The following is a 22,115-nucleotide window of genomic DNA, read 5'->3' on the forward strand; positions in this document are numbered from 1 at the left end:
TCACCAGTGCCCTAATAGGTGAAGGGAACAGTGAAAAAGACGGTGCTCATATGAAACCTTACTCTTATTATAAGCCTGATTGCAATTATCTAAATGAAATGGGTTCACGAGGACAACACCGAAAACATAACTAACAAACAAAAGGCACCGGCCGTATTGCTGCCCGATAAAGAAGGTGACTGGGCCCAATCCATGGATGTACCCGACTTCTAGTCTACCCGTGTGCAGATTCTTTTTTACGCGTGAATATAAAATATGAAGAAGTTTTCATAGGCCCAAAGACAAAAAACACCACTAAAGAGCTAATATTTTTTTCTATTTAAATAGCTTTCTCTTATTTATATGTTGCACAATGTCGCTCAAGTGTCGTTCAGACACTTTCCATTTTGCAGACGACTTGCGCGAAAAGCTTTCTTCCAATCTGTCAGCATAGACGGCTGCATGGGTTTAGAACACTGCGTTGTTAGGCGTCCTTAATTCAAGGTTTCATTCCGCTCAATGCATCTGAGTGTACGGCTCGGCAACCTTTCTTGATGCTTTTTTTCTTCGCGGCTTTGTATCATGCAAGTAGCACAATGAAACGATAACCCAGCATTGAAATTTCCTGCTCGCTCTGTCCACTGCTTAAAGGATGACAATAAAAGAGTACACGCTCTAAAACAGGAAGCAATACTTTAGGAGTGGCGTCTCATTTGAAGCACAGGGTTCCTTGTCATCATAAGTGCCGTGCAAGAAGAGTGTTCGCTCTTGAAAATGCAGAGCATTCCTTAACGAAACTCAGTGACTCTGAGCGTATCTATCTATCTATCTATCTATCTATCTATCTATCTATCTATCTATCTATCTATCTATCTATCTATCTATCTATCTATCTATCTATCTATCTATTTATCTGTCTATCTATCTATCTATCTATCTATCTATCTATCTATCTATCTATCTATCTATTTGCCCCACCGCGGTGTTCTAGTGGCTAAGGTACTCGGCTGCTGACCCGCAGGTCGCGGGATTGACTCCCGGCTGCGGCGGCTGCATTTCCGATGGAGGTGGAAATGTTGTACGCCCGTGTGCTCAGATTTGGGTGCACGTTAAAGAACCCAAGGCGGTCAAAATTTTCGGATCCCTTCACTACAGTGTCTACTATAACCATATGGTGGTTTTGGGACGTTAAACACACGTATCCATCAATCTATTTATCTATCTAGCCACTTATTACTTGTAGCTCTCCTCGGCGTCTCAATGGTGGTACCAATGTCAAAATTAGTATGGCTTAACATGACTCTAAGACTGGCATATCTGACTTGTCATAACATGAAAATGATGACACGTATGTCTTCAATGTAATGATTTATATTTAATGTTTTTGTTGCTCTTGCGGTGGTTTTGTTCACATGACATTTTTCAAAACTGCTTTAGTAGGATATGACCGCATAGCGAACGTAGCTGACAGACCCTAACGTGGAAATCGTGACATGCATCTATTGATTTTCTTGTTATGACTAGTCTTGACTTCAAACCACGCTCATGGTGTGGCCGTGGTCGTTTTGCTAGCCTCACATATACCAAATTAGGTATTACCGGACGTGAACGAATGACGAAGGTACATGACTGGCGCAAACATCATATTATTGATAACCGTGTCATGTAAGCACATCACTACTTGCGGTGCTCATAATACACTCGCGGCCGATTTGCTAGCTCCACAAATAACAAATTTTGTATCACTTGACGTGAATGGACGACAACGACAAATAAGGCGTCTGCACACAATAGTCATTATATGCGTGTCATGTAAAACATTACTATCTGCTACGCTCATAGCGCGCTCACAGTTGTTTCACTTGCTTACATATATGAAATAAGGTATAACGTGGCGTGAATAAATGACGAAAGTAAATGACACGTCTAAACATGAAAATAATGATATGCGTGTGATGTGAAAAATGACTGCATGCTACGCTCATACCGTGCTCGTGGCCATTTTGCTAGTTCCACATTTACAAAAGTTGGTATTACGTGACGTAAACAGATGACAAAGGTTAATGACACATCTCCACAGGTCAATCATGGCATGCAAGTCATGTACAGCTTTTTAAGTCCACCTCGCAACGTTGTGCTCACCTCGTAACGTTGTGCCCCCAGCATACAATCCAGCAATTTTCACGCACAGAACATCAAGTAAACGTTTTGTTCAGTCTCCACAGACGTGAGCCTATCATCTTGCAATGAAATTTGCAGTGAAACATGCAGATACAGGCGATTTTGTTTCTCATAGAAACGCCTGGACATATTTTCAAACTGATATATTTCATCGACATACATGTCTAACGCCAGCTTTGATCGTATAGAAGATTGGGATGATGTGGAGTCACTTTCTTATGCCACAGAAAACACCTCGCGACATTCATGTGCATCACTTACGCAGCATTTAGCTCCATGCATTCATTAAAGTCATGCGTATTGGCAAGAACAGCTTGAAGCATGATGGTTTTCTGCTGCGTGGTTGAGCCCCTGTGCAATTGAAATTCAAGAATCTTCTAAAGAAAAAACTCTACTTACTCTGCAGGGTGTGCCGTCTGCCTCTGGTCGAACAATAATGCCGTGGTTCCCGTAGTGCGACGATATTAGTAGACATGGAAAAGTACATGGAGTTGCAACTGACGTCTGAAAAAAGGTATGAAACGTTTATCAACGTAGTTAGCACTGAAGTAATAAAACTTCACTAAGTGATAAGGCTTTGCTGCTTAGATTTTAAAAGCATCATGTGCATGATTTCCATAAGTATTGCATAATTTGTCTAGTGCCAATTTTTCTCTCCACTAGGTCGTACGTCATCGTGATGTCGAAGAAAGTTCACTCGTATTACTACAAAGGTGAATCCAAACTATGCAATATTCTAGCTTAAGTAGCTCGATCAGCCCATCAATGATCATATCAAATTATATGCAACGATAAATTAGGCAAAGATATCGCTTGCTGACAAGAATCGCAATACAGGAAAAGAGTAGGTTGTAATACAGCCACTTCATTATCCTTTTGAATGTCTTCTCCAAGGTCAAATATCTATGACCAGGTCTGTCTTCTCTAATGAACTTTTTGCAACATATTGACATGATTTACTGTATTCAATGCATATACCGTTCATTTATTAATATAAGCATGTTTAACGTGGTCTTTTGATTTCTTTCATATACGTGTTTGTCGGCGATATATATACACGTTGTGATTGGCGTGTCAGCGTCTGTGGCCTACTTTTCAAAAGAGTGTCAACGTGCATTCTTAGAGGCAATAGGTGAGCAAACGACGTTCTTCATGCCCGAAAGATTTCTCAACAATAAAAAAGCGACTTGTTTATGGCAACGATAGTGCCATGTTTATAGAACCTCGTTTATCAAACGTGCCACAAAACACGCGATGAAACATGTTTGTCCCATTTGTCAATTAGAAGTCGAAGTCGGCACTTTTCTTGTCAGAGAAAAGAGGTTTTCGGTGTGTAAAAATTCGGCATGCAAGTAAACAAATAATAAAAATTATTCGGTCATAATTTGAATCAAAAGCACGCTTTTTAAGCGACAACCTGGCGTTATACTATGTATTCCAGTCAGTGTTTAAAAACTATTTTGTAAAAAAAACCCACCGTCACGTACTTGGAGAGGTCAAAGGACGTAACTTATTCGCAGGAGCCTCCTTAGCGCGTGTAAAAGTACTTTAAATAACGGTAGTATCTCAAGAGGTGTCAAAACAAATCACATGCGCAATGAATGGGTGGTTTAAAGCGGCCCACTGACTACAAATTGATCTGCCTGCTGCGCAGGAGTGCGTGTCCCCTTAGGGTATTTTTGTGAGCCCCACCGCGGTGATCTAGTGGCTAAGGTACTCGGCTGCTGACCCGCAGGTCGCGAGACTGAATCCCAGCTGTGGCGGCTGCATTTCCGATGGAGGCGGAAACGTTGTACGCCCATGTGCTCAGATTTGGGTGCACGTTAAAGACCCAAGGTGGTCAAAATTTCCGGAGCCCTCCACTACGGCGTCTCTCATAATCATATGGTGGTTTTGGGACGTTAAACCCTACGTATCAATCAATCAATACGGTATCTTTGTGAGTATTTTGCCAATTCACAAAAAAGAGACTAGTTATGGTGCAGTGGGTTCCTTGCAACGGTACTTGCAGTACAGATTCTAGAAAAATTCAGGACATCTGCTGTAATGCGCTTGAATGCTGCCTTGCTTGCCGCACCGTTGAAGGCTATTAGCACGGGGCCCGGTAACGCTTTCGCGTTCTACTCATAAAGGCAAAGCTCAAGCGTCTTCTGAAGTTTGTTCTTCCTTTATTTTTTCGCATGTAATGCCTAAATCTCTGAGTTACCCTGGAGGAGACGTGTTTCGAGGCATTTATCTTTTTTAAAACAAAACGTTATTTACTCAGAGCTGTGAACATTGTACGAAACGTAGCTGGCGCTGACAAGCGTTCGTAAACGCCGCCCTCAAGGTCACACCGGTCGCATGAGTTTTCCTACGTGCCGTTTTGCAATAACTTGCTCTTGTGATCGTGGGCTCGTTGGCGATGAGCCGTACGTATTATGGCAATCTGGTTATTTATCGAGGTGACATATGCTTTCACTGTGCCACATTACAATTTTTCTTGGATATGAACGCCTGACAGCTTTTTTTTGCGTGTAGCAACTGAAGTGTTGCGTGGCTAAGGACGTAGAGGAAGGGTCAGTTTTCAGCAAGTAGTAAGAAAAAAGACGGGAGCACTATGCAAAGCTACACAACGGCTGAAAAAAAAATCAGAGCATATCTATGGAGTGGATGATTAAGGTGGGGCGAAGTGTCCGTGCGTCCGTCTGTGCTTCCATCCTTGCGTCCGTCCTTTCTAGCCTCTTTTTGTCTGCTTGTCTATCTGTCCATACGCCTGCCTGCCTGGCTGCCTGCCTGCCTGCCTGTCCGTCTATCTAGTGAACCCTCCAAGTATTGCCATCTCGCATCTTTTAATAATATATTGATCATATACAAGTACCGTCATCAAGCGGACATTCTAAGGACTAAACAAGAGCTGGCTAATACTACAAACACGGGACGTACGCTGCACGGCGGAAAAAACTTCGCCGGCTGAAAAAAGTAGAATGTCGTGCACGCATACCTAAATCTTCGATTGCCTCCTTTTTTCTAATGAGCTAAGGGCTCTTGTGGGCTTTTTTATGAAGATACCTTCGCCACTGAGATCCCAAATAGCTGACAGAATTAAGACCTGTGAAACAACATTCATCTGCAAAAAATAGGTCGTTGCAAATAAAAATTTGCATATGAAGGAGCCTTGCAGCACTCTATCAGAATTGATAGAATGGCGTCAATCAAGCGGTTTATCGAATTATTAACTAAGTGCCGCAAAATGTTTAATACTCGTACAGCAAATACATTCATCCATCATCATACCAGTGGGTTCTTCGCACGTTTTAAGCACTTTCAGTAGCCTTTTGTGCCAGCGAGCACGTGGAAAGTTACGCTGGAGGTGAGTCATATGAGCTGCAGTACTTAAAAACTGTTTTTCTTTGAAAGCATAGATGAATTTTGATGGGGTAGGAAGTTAGTGCACGAGCCTGTCGTGGCATCCCACGGCAGCCGCGGTAACTATTCAGCTTACGACACCTAGTTTTACTAATGTCTTGGGACTTTATATTTATGGCACGGTCATCAGGGTATATGAACTTATTTCTGGAACGAAGAAGGGGCAGTTTTTTGCCTTTATTAGGAAATAATTGTAAATTCTAACCTGTGAGCAGCGCTGTAATGTTTGGCTCGCATGGAAGCTTTCTGCACTTAACATGTCATGATTTTCCCCTCGTTCCGGGATCAACTGACTTGCAGGCTGTGCGCTCCCTTACTAGTTTTGCATTGGCTCTGCGACCCGCCAACCACTGATGGGTTCAGGATGTCGTCTGATGGCTTCATCGAGTGGCCTCACGATGACGTTATTCAGTGATTCGTGGCATCGTGAAAAGGTCATAGGGCGATATCATCACATGATGATCATTATTGCATCACTCATGTTGATATCGATGTTGCGGGACGCCGACACCAAGGAGGTCATTTTTCGATTTATGAAATGTCGAAGGCTTTAGTTGAGCAAATTTGCATTACGAGGCTTCTTTTTCTTAAAATACATTTAGCACGTCACTTTCGTTAAGAATTTGTTTTAATTTGCATGCAGACATTTATGTCACGCAAGCTCTTGCTTGTGAGCTCAATTGAAAAAAAAGTACAGTGGAAATTCGCTTTAATAGTGATGAGCCCACTTAAATTTTTTTTGTCCACTGAGAGAGTCCTCAAACAATGAAATAGATTTAGTGGTCTTCCAAAATCCGTTATTATTGCGTATCGTCACCCAGAAGCCACTTCGCCTTTTCATCAACCACTAATACACGTTTACGCATTAATAAAGTGTGCGAGGGCAGCCCGAGAACGAAACAATTGATGCCCGTGCAACAAAGGGAAGAAGACGGTCACGTGAAGCTCTAATACGATGCTGATAATACGTATAGACAAATGCAGCTAATGCACGAAAAGGGAGAATAAGAAAGTTCTCATCAGATGATCAGTGCTGACTATCACGTAAGTCGCTAAGAACGACAGCAATCGTCGAGTGGTTGTGGAAGTAGTCGCAAGGACGACACATCACTACCTTTCCTGGCGCCGACTAATATGAAAAGTTACTGTTAGTTCAGTTATTTCCAGTACAAGCGAGGCGTGCAGCTTCGCAAAATAAAAGTATAGTGTAGTGGCTAAAGCTGCAATTGATGTTTCAATGCGATACCGTTACAATGAATGTTCGAAAAAAAAGCCATCTGTGTAAAAACTGGTGAGAAGTTGCTGCACATTTGCTCATTTCTTTCAAGAATAAATTTTAAAAACAGTTCAGTGGAGTGTAGGTTCATTTCTAATTTGTAAAAAAAAGTTTAGTCTTTAGAATACCCACTTGGAAATGTGAATCTCCTAGTCACATAAGAAATGACCAATCATCGCGTTTTGTGAAAATGAGTAAGCACTGCAGTTTAGTCGTCTGTAGGAGACAATGTTATTGCGAAGAACCTAAAGAAACACGTTTTTAACACCTATGCTTTCGAATTCACCTCATTTTACGAGATTCTACTTTACTTTGCTCAAATAACGCCTCAAGTTACACAGAGCGAGGCAGCTTTCTTTTTCTGTTCAAATTGCAGACTAGAATTTCTCATTTTTAGCAAATGCCGCAATGTCTAAGCTTGTATATTTGGAAACTATCCCCACTTTGCCTTTCCAAAGCGAGTCATGCAAGTAAATGGCGCCGCCCTGTCTGCACCAAGTTCTAAACTTTGCGTCATCCGAGTGCCAACACTTTATGAAAAATTCACTATAAAAATACTCAGCATTATTTGCTATACGTATTTAGGAGGTCGCATAGCAATAAAGGTTTGTATAAAAAATTGCTTATCATAATATTCACACCTTTACTCAAAAACATCAAGACTATCCTGTACATGTGCATGCCAATATAAGAAGCAATCAGTTTGCAGTATCTCCTACGGTGCCGCAAAGCTTGAAAAATTATTATTTTTAACCACTCGTCCGTAGCACAACGACACAAGTACAACCACATGTTTTTTTTTCTTTTTAGGTAAGAAAGCTTTTGAGTCGCCGAAAAGTTAGTTCTGATCCGGGATCGAGCCCAGGCGAATTTTTCGGCCACTGAGAACCTGTCTGACATCAGCATTTGTATTTCCTCAAGGATTCGTGGTGAAGATGGGTGGTTCAAACTTTTACTTTTCCTTCCATGATTAGACTGCCTTCTAAAAGGGATCGGAGTTACATTGTTGAGTTCTAACATTATATGCCGCAGACCCGAGGGATGTATGGTTTATTAAATAGCTTAAAGACAGAATTTTCAGCCCTACTCCATCGCCATAATGGCGGAAAGCGAAACTTAGCATAAAAGCCTGACCTACAATCTTTCCTTTTTTTATTCACTTTCTTCCTATATTTCTTTGCTTTCTTCCTTACTCTAATTTTTTCTAGTTATCTCTTTCTTTTTTTTCTTTCAAAGCTTTCTTTCTTTTTTTCTTTGATTCTTTTTTTCTATTTTTGGTGATTTGTTCCTTTCTTTTTTCTTTCCTTTTTTCCTTCTTTCTTTTGTTTTTTTGGCTTTCTTCCGTGCGTTTTACGATTTGTTTCTTTATGCATTTTTATTGGTTTTTTGTTTCTTTCTCATTGGTCGATACGTCTTCTTAACGTTTCTCACCATACATCCGGGAATGAGATCTTGACCTCAACTTTAACAGCACAGCACATCGGTTGCTACAGGCAGCTGTGATGTCCTTGCGTGAAAAAAATGAAATGCAGCAAGAATGTGTGGCACCTTGAAATTACAAGTGACCTCGACAAAGGATGTGAATACCATGACCTAAAATGGGCGATCTCCGGCAAGCTTTTGACCGATATAACAAGTTATTTGAAAGTGGTGTTTTTAAATAAGATTGTGAGTGGCGTGCCTTCTAAACGTTCTTTTGTATACACCTACATATCTGAACCTAACAAGCACCGGGATTTTTGTGAAATATGCTATCACCACTTCTCGCAAAACCAGTAGCTTACGCATACTCAGTGGTTTAAAATATTTTGCTTATGCTTGACTTGTTAATGGAAGAGTATCGCCTTTATTAAATTATGTTTTCGCATCCCGCATCATGCATGTCTGTAGCACTGCTATACTAATAAGAGGCCATCGCGGCCTCAGTACATGTCGGAGCACATGTATTCCCACCCTGACGCTTAGTTAATAGAAAGTTTTCGAATATGGCCCCCAAAAGCATTGGGCCCTGAAAATAGCGTCAAGGCCACTGTGCATGCCCAAACCCAAACCGCTTTAGAGGTTTAGGTTGAAGACGCTATTTCTCGAATTTAGCGGGAGCCCTAAAGCCTACACTAGAAGGTTTGCTTCAGACAAACGTGATGGCACCCACTAAAGTGACTTGACCAAGCGTTGTGTGAGCATTCAGAGTGCCAGAGACCCTATACGATAGCTCCTTCATATTGCTTGACCCAGAGCGCACGTACGCAATTGGCTTCAGGGCCCCAAACTCCTGGAGCCCCTATTCGCAAACTCCCAAAGAAGAAGGGCAGATGATGGTGGTTTTGTGTGGATGATCGCCCCCATAACAATATCACAAGCAAGAAAGCCTACCCTCTACCGCAAATTTACGACGCCCTTGATTGTCTGCATGATGTCGTGCACTTCTCCTCTTTTGGCTTTTGCTCCAGATATTGGTAAATTGCTGTGGACCCTATGAACTGAAAGAAGATGGCCTTTGTAACACCTGAAGGCCATTACCAAATCAAGGTCATGCATAATTGACTGCCAGCTTCATGGATTCAAGTGGCTCAGGTGTCTATCTTATTTAGACGACGTAACTGTCATTTCACAAGGTTCGAAACTTGCCTTGAGCGACTCACATCTATTGATAACGTGTTACGTCTTCCCGGACTTCAGTTGAACTCGTCAAAATGCTGATTCGGGCACCATCGCAACACAATCCTTGGGCATACTGTTATTGGTCTTGGCATTCAGCCTGATATAAAAAAAACATTTGAGCCGTGAAGGACTTTTCAGCACCGACAACCACCGAAGCCATTCGCAGATTTGTGGAGCCTTTTCTCCTACTTTCGGTGATTTGTCAAAGGCGTCGACAAACTTGCAAGACCTTTCACGAACCTGCTCTAACAAGATACCCACTTTAACTGGGGTCCTTCGCAAGTAGAAGTTCTTCCAAGCTCGTAACTCTGCTAACATATTTTCTCTTTATAGCCCTCCTAGACCTTTCAGCACTGACGTAAGTCCGCACTGACGCCAGTGGTCATGGAATTAGCGCTATGCTGACACAGCGATAATGTAGACAGAATCATGTGATCGCTTGTGCCAGCTAGCTGCTGTAATCCTCGGAGCGCAATTACTTAACCACACAACGCGGATGTCTCGCTCTCATGTGGGCAGTTGCGAAATTTTCCTTGCTTATACAGCCGACTTTTCACAGTGCTCAACGACCACCTTTTTGGAAGATCCTACAGGTCGTATCGTTCGCTGGGCCCTTCGCCAGCAAGAGCATACCTACACGGTAGCGTAGAAAGCTAAATACTGCACCAAGGCACGGGTTGCTTCTCACGCTGCCCTGTGGCTGATGGAATCTCTACGAACACTGACTTCATCAAGGGCATATTTTTCGTTTTCCAGCTACATCGCCTCGGCCACGAGCAGCGTCGGCATCCGCACCCATGCCAAATAATTCAACAAATGCAATCTTTCTCGCACTACCCTTTAGTGTGCTTGTATAGCTTCAAGAATAACACGTTATATTGGCACAATTTCTCACGAACCAGTCCCTATCTACCGCTTGTCTTGCCAAGATACCTGCGCTCCATGGTCCTCCGCAAGCTTCATGACGCACCAACCGCTGGTAATCTTTGCGTTTCTCAGACGTAAGACTATGTGCGCCGCCGCTTCCACTGGTCTGGCCTTCCATGCTCTGTGCGGCGTTTTGTCAACGCCTGCGAAGTTTGTCGATGCGGCAAAAAGCCAACGCTACTTCTTGCAGGCTACCTTCAGCCCATGGACATCCCATCGGAGCCTTTCTTTCGAGTCGCTGCGGATCTTCCCGGTACCTTCCGAACTTTCACTGCAGTCAACAAGTGGGTCGTCATTACTACTGATTACGCAACTCACTACGCAATCACCAGAGCCCTGACAACCAGCTGTGCTATGGACGCCACTGATTTTTCGCTTCGTGACCTTATTCTAGTGCATGGTACCTCACACCAACTGCTCACAGAGCGAGGCAGTAATTGTCTTGGTCACGTTATTGACGGTATCCTGCGCTCCTGTTCCACCCAACAGAAGGTTTTTTTTTGTTACGCTAATATTTGCTCAAGATTTAACGTACAAGACCACTGTTTAGATATGTATTTTCCGTAATATTGTGGGTTTTCATTCCTTTCACGTGTGTGGAACATATTATACGAAGGCTCTTGCCTAAGAAAAGTTTAAAAATTGTAATAAAACAGCTCGAATATATATTTAATGTTAGTGCCTTGAGGAGAAACTATCTCTTCACTTCTCTGAAACGTTGCAAAATAGTGCGAGAGCATTTACTGTCACAGTCTTTTATATGCGAAGCATTTCTCTGAATACTTCAAGCACTTTTGACGTCTATCTATCTATCTATCTATCTGTCTATCTATCTATCCATCTATCTATCTATCTGTCTATCTCTCTATTTATCTACCTATTGTAATGAAATAATGAATCTGAATAACGGACGCTCTGCTGGCAATGAAGAAGACGATGATAATCGGTGGTTGTAGTAGTAGCTCGCGCACGCCGCTCGCCATTAGCCAGACCTGCCTGAAAAAGCACATTTTGCCAAGCTGTGTCTGAAGCTTTTTCGACGTACAACACCTCTATTTTAAGTGGTGAAGGAGCCGGGGTTCCCATCAACCTGGAACTTCGCAATCGGACACTACCCTCACCGTTCACCATGACTGCTCCTGGCCCATCTCAAGCTGCCTTACCAACGACAGTCTACTGTGCTGGCGTGCCTCGGCAACGCGACCCACCAATTTTTAGCGGCAACGACGAACAAGACGTCGAGGACTGGCTCGTCGAGTACGAAACCGTAAGCACTTTCAACAAGTGGGACGCCTGCGACCAGCTCACAAACGTGCGCTTTTACCTCGCTGATGTGGCCAGCCTCTGGTTCAAGAACCACGAAGGCGAAATCACCAACTGGTCCGCCTTCAAGACCACCATCGCCGCGGTCTTTGGTCGTTCCGCCGTGCGCCGGCTTCGCGCGGAACAGCGTCTTCGTAGTCGAGTCCAGCGCAGGGACGAGACCTTTACGAGTTACATTGAAGATGTCTTGTCTCTTTGCAAGCGCGTCGATGAATCTCTAACCGAACGCGACAAAATCAAGCACATCATCAAAGGAGTTGACGACGATACCTTCCAGACGCTCGTCGCTAGAAATCCACAGACCGTCACCGATGTTGTCCAGCTCTGTCAGGAGTACGACGAGTTGCGTAAGCAGCGCGTCTCGACGCGCCGGGCCGCTGAAGATACGGCTGAAGTTTCCGCCCTTGTGCACGACGTCGCTGCTGATCACACTGTCTTACTGCCCCACATCAAACAATTCATTCGTGAAGAAGTTGCGCGTCAGCTTTCTCTTGTGGCCGAAGCATCCGTGCCAGTGACCTCGTTAGACCAACGTCTACGCCAGGTCATTGAGACACAGGTCACGCAGGCACTGCCTCCATCGCCATCTGTCCCTACGCCGCTGAACTACGCTGCCGTTGTTGCTAGACCCCCAGCCCCACCTGTCTCTGGCGCATACCGGGGCACCGGGTCCTCCTACCCTACGACGCTGCCTACATAAACGGCACCCCATCCCGTTTTGCCCCCAGCACCTTCTGTCGTTAACCCTTGGCGCACCTTGGATAATCGACCCATCTGTTTCGCATGCAGTTTTGTGGGACATATAGCACGCTGCTGTCACCGTCGCAACTTCCAGCCTCCAAACCATAAGAATTCTGCAAATTACCAGGCTGCCGAGAATACCCAGCGACCATCTTCTCCTATCACCGACTCATTGTCCCCACGACGCCCTGTCGATTCTCGCCGGTCATTACCACCCCGTCGCCGATCTGTCTCCCCGATGCTTCGGTGCACGAGCCCCGCTCGAGAGGAAAACTGACAGCCGCAGTTCAGGAGGCAAGAACTGCGTCGTCGTCGAAATTTCTAAGACCTCCTCTTTGTCCGACCAACGAAATGGATGTGCTAGTAGAAGGCGTTGCTGTACGTGCACTCGTCGACACAAGCGCCGTCGTTTCTGTAATTAGTGAAAAACTATGTCGCGATTTGAGAAAAGTTACAACGCCGCTTACGAATCTTGCTCTGCGTACAGCCGCCTCCCATTTCATCGTGCCGACAGCTCAGTGCACAGCACGCGTTCTTATTCAAGATGTTTGGTATGCCGTCAACTTTGTTGTTCTCCCACGTTCATCTTACGACGTCATACTAGGACGGGATTTCCTTTATACCCATCAGGCCCTCGTCGACTGCGCTCGTGCTGAACTCACGCTGACGAATCCGTGCCTTGATATCGGACACCACAGCCCCTCGAAAGTGTTTGCCGCAGCTAACGTCCACATCGCGCCGTTGTCCGCCGTCCTACTGCCTGTGTTTTCCCCTGCTGCCACTAACTCGACGCTCCTGTTCCAACCAACTATAGCTAGTGTGCAACACCGAACCATCGTCCTCCCGTTTGCCGTCATCAACTTTTCCAATGGTTCGGTGGTACTTTATGTGTGAAACGTTTCTGCTTGCCCGTACATCCTGCTACGCAGCGAGTGTCTGGGAAGCCTCGAGACCTTAAATTGTATTTTAGAAGACCCGATCTATCCAGACAAGCCGTTTTTACCGACTTGGGCCATTACACCCGCAACTGACGCTAATGAACCTATGGATGTATTTTGCAAGTCCATTGATTGAAACCTCACGCCTGGGCAGCAGGAACAGCTGGTTAAGCTCATACAGCGTTTTTGAGCCTCGTTTGACCACAATCAGCCTTCCTTAGGTCGAGTGTCATCTGTTGTTCACCGTATAGATACTGGTCAAGAGACGCCAATATGGCAGCGTCCATATCGTGTGTCAACTACCGAACACCATGCCATCAATGAACAGGTTGACGACATGCTGACACATGGCATAATCGAACCGTCAAGTAGTCCCTGGGCCTCTCTAGTTGTGTTGGTGAAGAAGAAGGACGGATCCATCAGGTTTTGCGAGGACTACCGGTGTCTCAACCGAATCACGCGCAAGGATGTCTATCCGCTGCCACGCATTGACGATGCCTTGGACTGCCTACGGGGAGCCGAATTTTTCTCTTCTTTAGATCTGCGCTCTGGATACTGGCAGGTACCCATGGCAGAGGCCGATCGCGAGAAAACAGCTTTCATCACGCCCGACGGACTTTACGAATCCACAGTCATGCCCTTCGGCCCCTGCAACGCGCCAGCTACTTTCGAGCGAATGATGGACTCTATCCTTCGAGGCCTCAAATGGAACGTTTGTCTTTGTTATTTAGATGACATTGTCGTCTTTTCAACTGATTTCGCAACCCATTTAACCCGCCTCGGGAAAGTCCTCGCGTGTATTTCTGCCGCGGGGCTGAAACTGAATCTGAAGAAGTGCCATTTCGCCGCACGAAAGCTTACGATCCTTGGCCACGTGGTTTCAAAAGACGGCATTTTTCCTGACCCCGCCAAACTCACAGCCGTTTTAGCGTTTCCCAAACCGACCACCATGAAAGAGCTCCGAAGCTTCATAGGCCTGTGCTCTTGCTTCCGGCGCTTCGTCCGCCATTTCACGACGATCATCGCTCTTTTGACAAAGCTCCTTGCCGGCTCTAGAGACCTTTCAGCCTGGTCTGCCACTTGTGATGATTCTTTCGATGAACTGCGCCGCCTCCTCATGTTGCCGCCTATTCTGCGACACTACGACCCATCGGCACCCACAGAGATCCACACCGACGCTAGTGGTGTCGGGCTAGGCGCTATTCTTGCACAGAAGAAAGACGGCTTCCAAGAGTACGTGGTTGCCTACGCAAGCTGAACTCTTAGCAAAGCTGAAATCAACTATTCCGTCACTGAGAAGGAATGCCTAGCCATTATTTGGGCGATAGAGAAATTTCGACCTTACTTGTACGGGCGCCCTTTTGACGTCGTGACTGACCACCACGCTCTCTGCTGGTTGTCATCACTGAAGGATCCAAGCGGTCGCCTCGCCCGATGGGCATTACACCTCCAAGAATATAACATTCGCATGGTCTATCGCTCCGGCCGGAAACATTCGGAAGCGGACGCCCTATCCCGTTCGCCCCTACCCCCTTACCCGGACTGCTGCGAAAGTCTAACCTGTGATGCCACTGCCATCACCATCGCCGACATGCCATCTGAGCAACGCAAGGACCCTTAGGTTGCTTCGATTCTAGACATCCTGGCTGGGCGGACGGCTTCCCCCCTTCTCGCACGTTGCGTCGGCAAGTCGAGCACTTCGCCACTCGCGACGACGTGCTGTACCGACGCAACTACGCACCCGGTGGACGCCAGTAGCTACTGGTGATTCCACGTCATCTGCGATCCAAAATTTGTTCCAAGTTTCATGAGGACCCCCAATGTTGCCACGCAGGTTTCTTGAAGGCTTATTCTCGCATACGTCTCCGATATTACTGGCGTGGCATGTACCGTTTTATACGACAATACGTTCGGGCCTGCTCGACGTGCCAGAGACGAAAAACTCCCCCTTATCACGCCAGCGGTACCTTGTTACCTTTACCATACCCATCCCGACCATTCGACCGCGTCGGCATCGATATCTATGATCCCCTTCCCAACACTGCTGACGGTAACCGCTGGGTCATAGTTGCCGTCGACCATCTCACGCGGTATGCCGAAACTTCATCCCTTCCCTCGTCTACAGCAAAAGACGTTGCGACTTTCGTACTTCACAACATCGTATTACGTCATCGAGCACCTTGGGAGTTACTGAGCGATCGGGATCGCGTATTCTTATCAGACGTCATCACAGCATTGCTGCGTGAGTGCCATGTCGTTCACCGCACTACAAGCGCCTATCATCCCCAGACCAATGGAATGACAGAGCACTTCAACAGCACCCTTGGTGACATGCTGTCTATGTATATCTCGTCAGACCACTCCAATTGAGACCGAGTGCTCCCGTTTCTCACCTTCGCCTATAATACCGCCATTCAAAGCACTACTGGGTTCTCTCCTTTTTTCCTCCTTTACGGACGCGAACCTTCTTGCACTATGGACACCATTCTTTTGTACAAACCTGGCTCCTCACAGTCCACGACTTTGTCTCAAGCCGCTACATACGCTGAAGAATGCCGCCAGCTGGCAAGATCATTTACAACCCAGGACGAAGGACGCATCTAATAACACTACATCCTACGAACCAGGTTCACTCGTCTGGCTGCATGTCCCTTCTGCTACACCTGGCCTTTCTACCAAGTTGGTCCCCAAGTATCACGGCCCATATCGTGTGCTACAAAAAACGTCACCAGTGAATTACCTCATTGAGCCACAGGAATCATCTTCTGAACAACGTCGTCGTGGCCAGGAAATTGTCCACGTCTCGAGACTTAAGCCTTGCTACGACCCTCCCGTGTTTACTTGTCCATAGGTCGCCAGGATGGCTCCTTATTTCGCGGGAAGTAATTGTAATAAATTAATGAATCTGATTAATGGACGCTCTGCTGGCAATGAAGAAGACGATGATGATCGGTGGCTGTAGTAGTAGCTCGCGCACGCCGCTCGCCATTAGCCAGACCTGCCTGATAAAGCACATTTTGCCAAGCTGCGTCTCAACCTTTTTCGACGTACAACACCTCTATTTTACTATATATATATATATATATATATATATATATATATATACATCTATCTATCTATCTATCTATCTATATATCTATCCATCTCTTTATGTTTGGGTAATCTCGTTGAGCATTCCCTTAACTTGGCGTGAACCAAAACTTGTACGGGAAGGTAAAATGGTTTGATGAACATGACGTACTGGTCAAGACAAAAAAAACGTCACAATTCTGTTCCCTACATGATCAAACGCTTCCCTCCAGTCAATGACACATACGATGGGCAGGTATGTGTCACTGGTATGCAAGTACGTGCCACAGCTGATTGCCACTTAGTATCCACCCATGAATGTGGAGAACACACATGAATAAATGTGACGCATGTGTGCCAAAAAAACCTCACACCAGCAGCTTTCACCTCACGAAGGCAAAGAACAAATGTCAGGACTTCAATAGGAATCAAACCCTTAAGTATTCTGCGTGGCAATCAAGCATTCTACCAGGGAGCAAGACCAAGTCTCACAACTGCTTCTCAAACACCCAGAGAGAAATAGACCCGTATGTTCATAAAATGTCGATTGCTGTTGTAGTGCTGGCTATCAAAATTATGAACATTACATATGTACTCATATGATGCAGCAGTCCCGTCCGGTTAAGGTCATTTGTTATTACGTGCCATACGATGAAGTTGGTTTATGCAGCAGTGTATCGAGCTCCCATCCTCGCAAGCACCAGTGCTTCATATCAGCTTGTGACTTCTGTTGTTGCTAATACTCATGTTCTTCTTGCCGTCCTTGCGGAAGTACAAACAACTGCTTATATGAGCATCTGCGACTGTGCAACATACGGGTAACATTTTTGCGTATATTAGGCGTCATCTGATGACATGTCGCTCAACAACATTTTCAACACGTCACGTTCCCTCCACATGCTTCGCGTAATATCGATTTTCAAGGCACGCAGGTGGAATGTGCCATTTTTTTGTTATCAAGTTTATCATGTTTGCTAGCAAGTGTAGGTGAAGTAGCTATAAAGCGAGTGATAGTATCTTCGTTCTGTTGTACTGTGTTGTACTGCAGGATTCAAAACAGAAAAAAGAAAGTGTACTTACTACAGATAGCGGGATCAAGCGATGGCAGTGCCACTGACCCGTCACCCAAGCTTTTAAATGGGGCAATGCTGAAACACACAATCATGTTATACCCTGTAGTTGGAACTTTAAAGCAACGTTTACGTTTAGAGATAAGGCATGCTTATTTTGTGTTTTCAGACAGTATTATCACTTAATGTATGAGCCAAATAGGGCGCAATAATGAGTGATTGATTCTGAATACACAATGCATATACCAGAGGTTCCCACTACGAATCTGAGAATTGTTGAGCGACTCACTTTCGCACACAATTGACTTAGTAAACGTCGCAAGTGTAAAGACAAAAACGTGTGCCAGGGAAATTACTTCCAGGTATCAAAGCATATATTAATCGCCATTACAGGCCTGGTGAGTTCACATTCTCGTGCTTATAGAGGGTGCGCCAAGTTTATCGATTCAGATGTTAAAAATGAGTCGACAACCTCGAGATGACACAACCCGATGTATGTCACTTATCAAATTCATGAGTAAGTTACACAATATCGGTGCTCTGTTAATGGCATAATGAGGCATGTTTAAATAAATTTCGAAGCGATGAAGCAGGGTTCGAACTCCCAATGAACAAGTTATAGGTAAGTTTGCAAAACGTCTGATAAGACAGGTCCTAAGTTTCTATGTAATAAACAATAGTGTTTTTATGCTAACTACAGGTGCCTGTGAAATAAAATAAAGACCACGTGACACGTCTGCATGCACGCCATTGTGCGCCGTGATTGCGTTTCTAAATGATGATAGGATTTGGCTGATTGTGTTGTCTTAAAGGAGCACAGAGGGTGTGTAGCAGTGCGAGCGAAAAAGAATGTTCTGCTGACGGCAGCACAAACAATAACCGCTGATTCTTATAGTCGTGGTCATAATCCAGTTGTTCTTATGAAGAAAGTTGTGGAGCAGTTCATTCTCTAGACGCAAAGATGCACAAATGGGCATCTTTTGTTTAAAAAAAAAACATCGGGCCTGCATGAAAGGCGCCGCACAGTCAGAGCGAAAGCAAGAAGAGCGGCCTTTCAGAGCCTTTCCTAAACACGCATTGGGTAACTACTGCAAGCACATTTGCTTGTTACCCACTACGGTATTATTAATAGGAATATTGGTGTAGTCGGCCGGCATCCGCTATGCTATTTCTCGTCATTTTTCTTAGAAGCACTTTCATTCCCAGGTACGTGGTATCTACCGAATTTTTTAATCTACTTTCGTGTGATGTGGTTACGGACACCGGCGGCAGCGGGCAACCGTGAGTTACGGAGTCATGATCTGATAACACCTTTCGCTGTAATAAATTTTTGTACTTCGTGGGCATCACTAATAAACCGTAAAACATTAATAAACAACTGATAGAAAACTGGACAATGTCTATTTCAGCCTTTCGCTAAATGATCTACTGCTCGCTCGTCGAAAATTTGTTGTGCTTCATTTCTTAAGAAGTGAGTTATTAAAACACACATACTGATACACATGCGCAAAAAACACTGAGTTAGTCCAGGCAATAGTCAGTAGCATGCAATTAGTCGCGGCATCACAGAACACAGGGGCATATTTTAAATGTCCAGCTACAAATAGCTGGTGCACTCTGTTGTGTGGCTAAATTAGTAGGAAATTCAATTTTCTACCGAAATTATCTTGTGGTAGGCTGAATTGTGTTCACAATGAATTAGGTGCTGTAGAGGTGTTATTTAATCATCGAGAAAACAACGTAAGGAAATTGGGGCTCAGAAAGCACTTCATTTAGAGCGTACGCGTTGTGCAGCGCATCATAGTTGACATAGGGCAAATTATGAACTTTGTTTTACTGGCAACATATCTGAGAGCTCCTTTAGATGTGGCCCCGCCGCAGTGGCATAGTGGCTAAGGTACTCGGCTGCTGACCCGCAAGTCGCGGGATGGAATCCATGGTGCGGTGGCTGCATTTTTGATGCAGGTGAAAATGATGTAGGCCCGTGTGTTGCAATTTGGGTGCACGGAAAAGAACCCTATGTGGTCGAATTTTCTGGAGTCCTCCACTACAGCGTCTCTGATAATTATATGGTGGTTTTGGGACGTTAAAGCTCACATATCATTTATTCTTTAGATGTGAAGGAGCTCTATAACTAGCGTGTACAAGGCTGTCCCTCCATGCGTCCGTACACACTTGCCGCAACGCGCTCCCCTCACCGCCGGTGTTGGAATGGTGTCAAGTACGTCACGCCGGAGCTGCGCGTTGATGTCACGCTCCCCTCGCTGTTCGCGCTGACGTTCCTCTTTCTCTCGCCTGCAGCGCGCTCGCCACAGCGTCCGCAGTTGCCACCTCGTACGTTAACGCAACACCATGCAGACACTGCGCCAAGTCACCTAAGAGGCAGACAGAAACTAGGCGCCTTCTTCACTCCTTCCCTCCTTTGCAGAATCACTCCATAAAAAAATCAACACCTTCTACTAATGACGCTCGCACCGCTGCTGAGACCGCCGCTCGCTACACCGCCAACTCGTCGGTTCACGCGCATTAAAGCTGACGCGCCACACATTGCAAGACCTATCCAGCCATCGCTTCAAGCAAATCTTCCAGCGCTCACCGCAACACCCGGGTTAGCGCTGTTCATCCTGTGACGCCACCTGTGCGCAGCGCTGCTGCTTCACATTCCATCAGCGTTCTTTTTGAAAATATGATGTGAACTTTAGTTGTGTTCGAACAATCGCAATAATCATTGATCACCTAGGTCTCTAAGTGACCGTATCTTTTATCACCATCAATAGAGTACAGTCATTTGTTACAGCCGTCTCATATTACGATTACTACGCTAAAAGTGGCAGGAAGAAGAAGATGGCAGCTTGCGTTAAAAAGAACAGCTCGTTTCACTGATACTTTATGAACAACTTTTCGTTTGCGGTATTTGGCCAGATGTCAGCCCTTGTCGTAGAAAAATTTGCACATCATCATTCTCAATGCTTTATTTTTTCTTTTCTGATATACAAAGTTTCAAAGACGACTGTCTTTTTTGCGATACTTCAACGTAGATATTTCGGTCTGTTTGTTCTTTGATGTCTGTGCATTAATTACAATCAGTTACCCGGGTGAAAGTCTGAACCCGTGCGCAACTCCCACCTAATTTATCTGCTGGCTGCTTTCATACTTCAAGCATTGTCATCAAAAACCAATGATTACGCATATTTGAGGCGCGAGATCAATACATAACTGCAGCGTACCGTTTTGTTTACATAGTACAGAAATACGCACTTTATCAAGCTGTGCGGTTGATACGGCGTTATGAACGAAAAAGTGGGTTGTTCCTAGCTTCCTAAAAGATATAACTAAAACGACTTGCTTCTTCTACCCACCAGTGGCCCACCATTCTAAAACAACTTTCCTTTCTTCACATTACTGCCAGATGGCGCCATATCTCATGCAGTGCATCCTGTCAGAATATTATGTGTTTCGACATCCTTTGCAGCCTAACATGAATATAGACTGGCAGTTATTTCTTAGTAATACGAGGTTCCATTCTCTAGTGCGACACTTCTTGGTCCATCTTAATATTCTCGGACAGCGTGAGAGCAATAGAAGTATCATACATACCAATAACTAATACAATAGCTGCAAAAACGGATTTTAGGGGTGGTCCCATGGTTAGCGCCAGTACTCAGCGGGCTAGAGAGCCCGCAGCGGCCACCATACCGCTGTCATTCTGATCGCTCTCGTCAGTAACATGCTGCTTATAAGCTAAAATTCGCGGATGCGACTCCGTGCCTATTCCGCGCTTCTTACAATCGCTATTGTTTCTTCAGGATGCTTCAAGCATTCGCGATGACCAGGTGGCAAGTCTGTTGAATTTCTGCCGACCTTATATCAATAGAAGGACAACTACTACGCATAGACTTAGCAAAGGCTCACGTTGGGTTTGTTGCTTCTTGACAGGCTTCAGCATAAACATATCATGATTTAGAGGAGCACTTTCATTATAAAATAGTCAGCCCTTTGTCATATTTTATCAAGTGCAATAGGGTGACCTGGACAGCGAAGCGAAATAGGAGTATTTCAAAACAATGTGTTATATGTACAGTACGACAAAAATTGAGTGCGCAGAAATGTCATGTGCTTGTTTCAGTTAAACTGATGGACGAAAATATTTTCAACTCAAGCATACTAACCTTCAGCTTGTTCAATGTCTGTGCAGAACTGATTTGCCATATATCTAGTGTTCTGTGCTTGTATTTAATAATCAGATAACATTTTCTCTTGCCTGCAAGCCTCGTACTCTACTTATATTGTAGACAAAGTACACTGGAAAAGCTCAATTTTGTGATTTATATAAGCGTGCTTGCGACAACAGTCACAACAAAATAAATTTTGTAAGAAAAAACACTTGCCCCGTGTCTGCATGTTTTACCGCAAATGTCGTAAAAATTGTCAAACGACGATAATCTTGCGCATGCAGAGAGTGAACAAAACGTTTATTTATGTTCTGTGCGAGGAAATCGTTGAATTGCATTCTGGAGGCCGTGCATTACAGTGGCTAGATCA

The 22,115-nt window shown here is 44.8% G+C and overlaps 1 protein-coding gene across 1 annotated transcript in view; it reads right to left on the reverse strand.

Moving 5' to 3' along the window:
• LOC142803458 (uncharacterized) overlaps nucleotides 1–21,292 on the reverse strand; it is a 54,567-nt gene extending 33,275 nt beyond the window's left edge. The window contains exons 1-3 of the mRNA XM_075888570.1: nucleotides 21,171–21,292; nucleotides 17,584–17,651; nucleotides 2,560–2,664 (exon numbers count right to left, since the gene is read on the reverse strand). Of these exons, the coding sequence (XP_075744685.1) occupies nucleotides 2,560–2,664; nucleotides 17,584–17,651; nucleotides 21,171–21,219 (222 nt within the window). The 5' untranslated portion in view covers nucleotides 21,220–21,292. The remainder of the gene's footprint in view (nucleotides 1–2,559; nucleotides 2,665–17,583; nucleotides 17,652–21,170) is intronic.
• Nucleotides 21,293–22,115: the final 823 nt, after the last annotated feature.

This window comes from Rhipicephalus microplus, chromosome 3, assembly GCF_043290135.1.
Source record: "Rhipicephalus microplus isolate Deutch F79 chromosome 3, USDA_Rmic, whole genome shotgun sequence".
Lineage (NCBI taxonomy): Eukaryota > Metazoa > Arthropoda > Arachnida > Ixodida > Ixodidae > Rhipicephalus > Rhipicephalus microplus.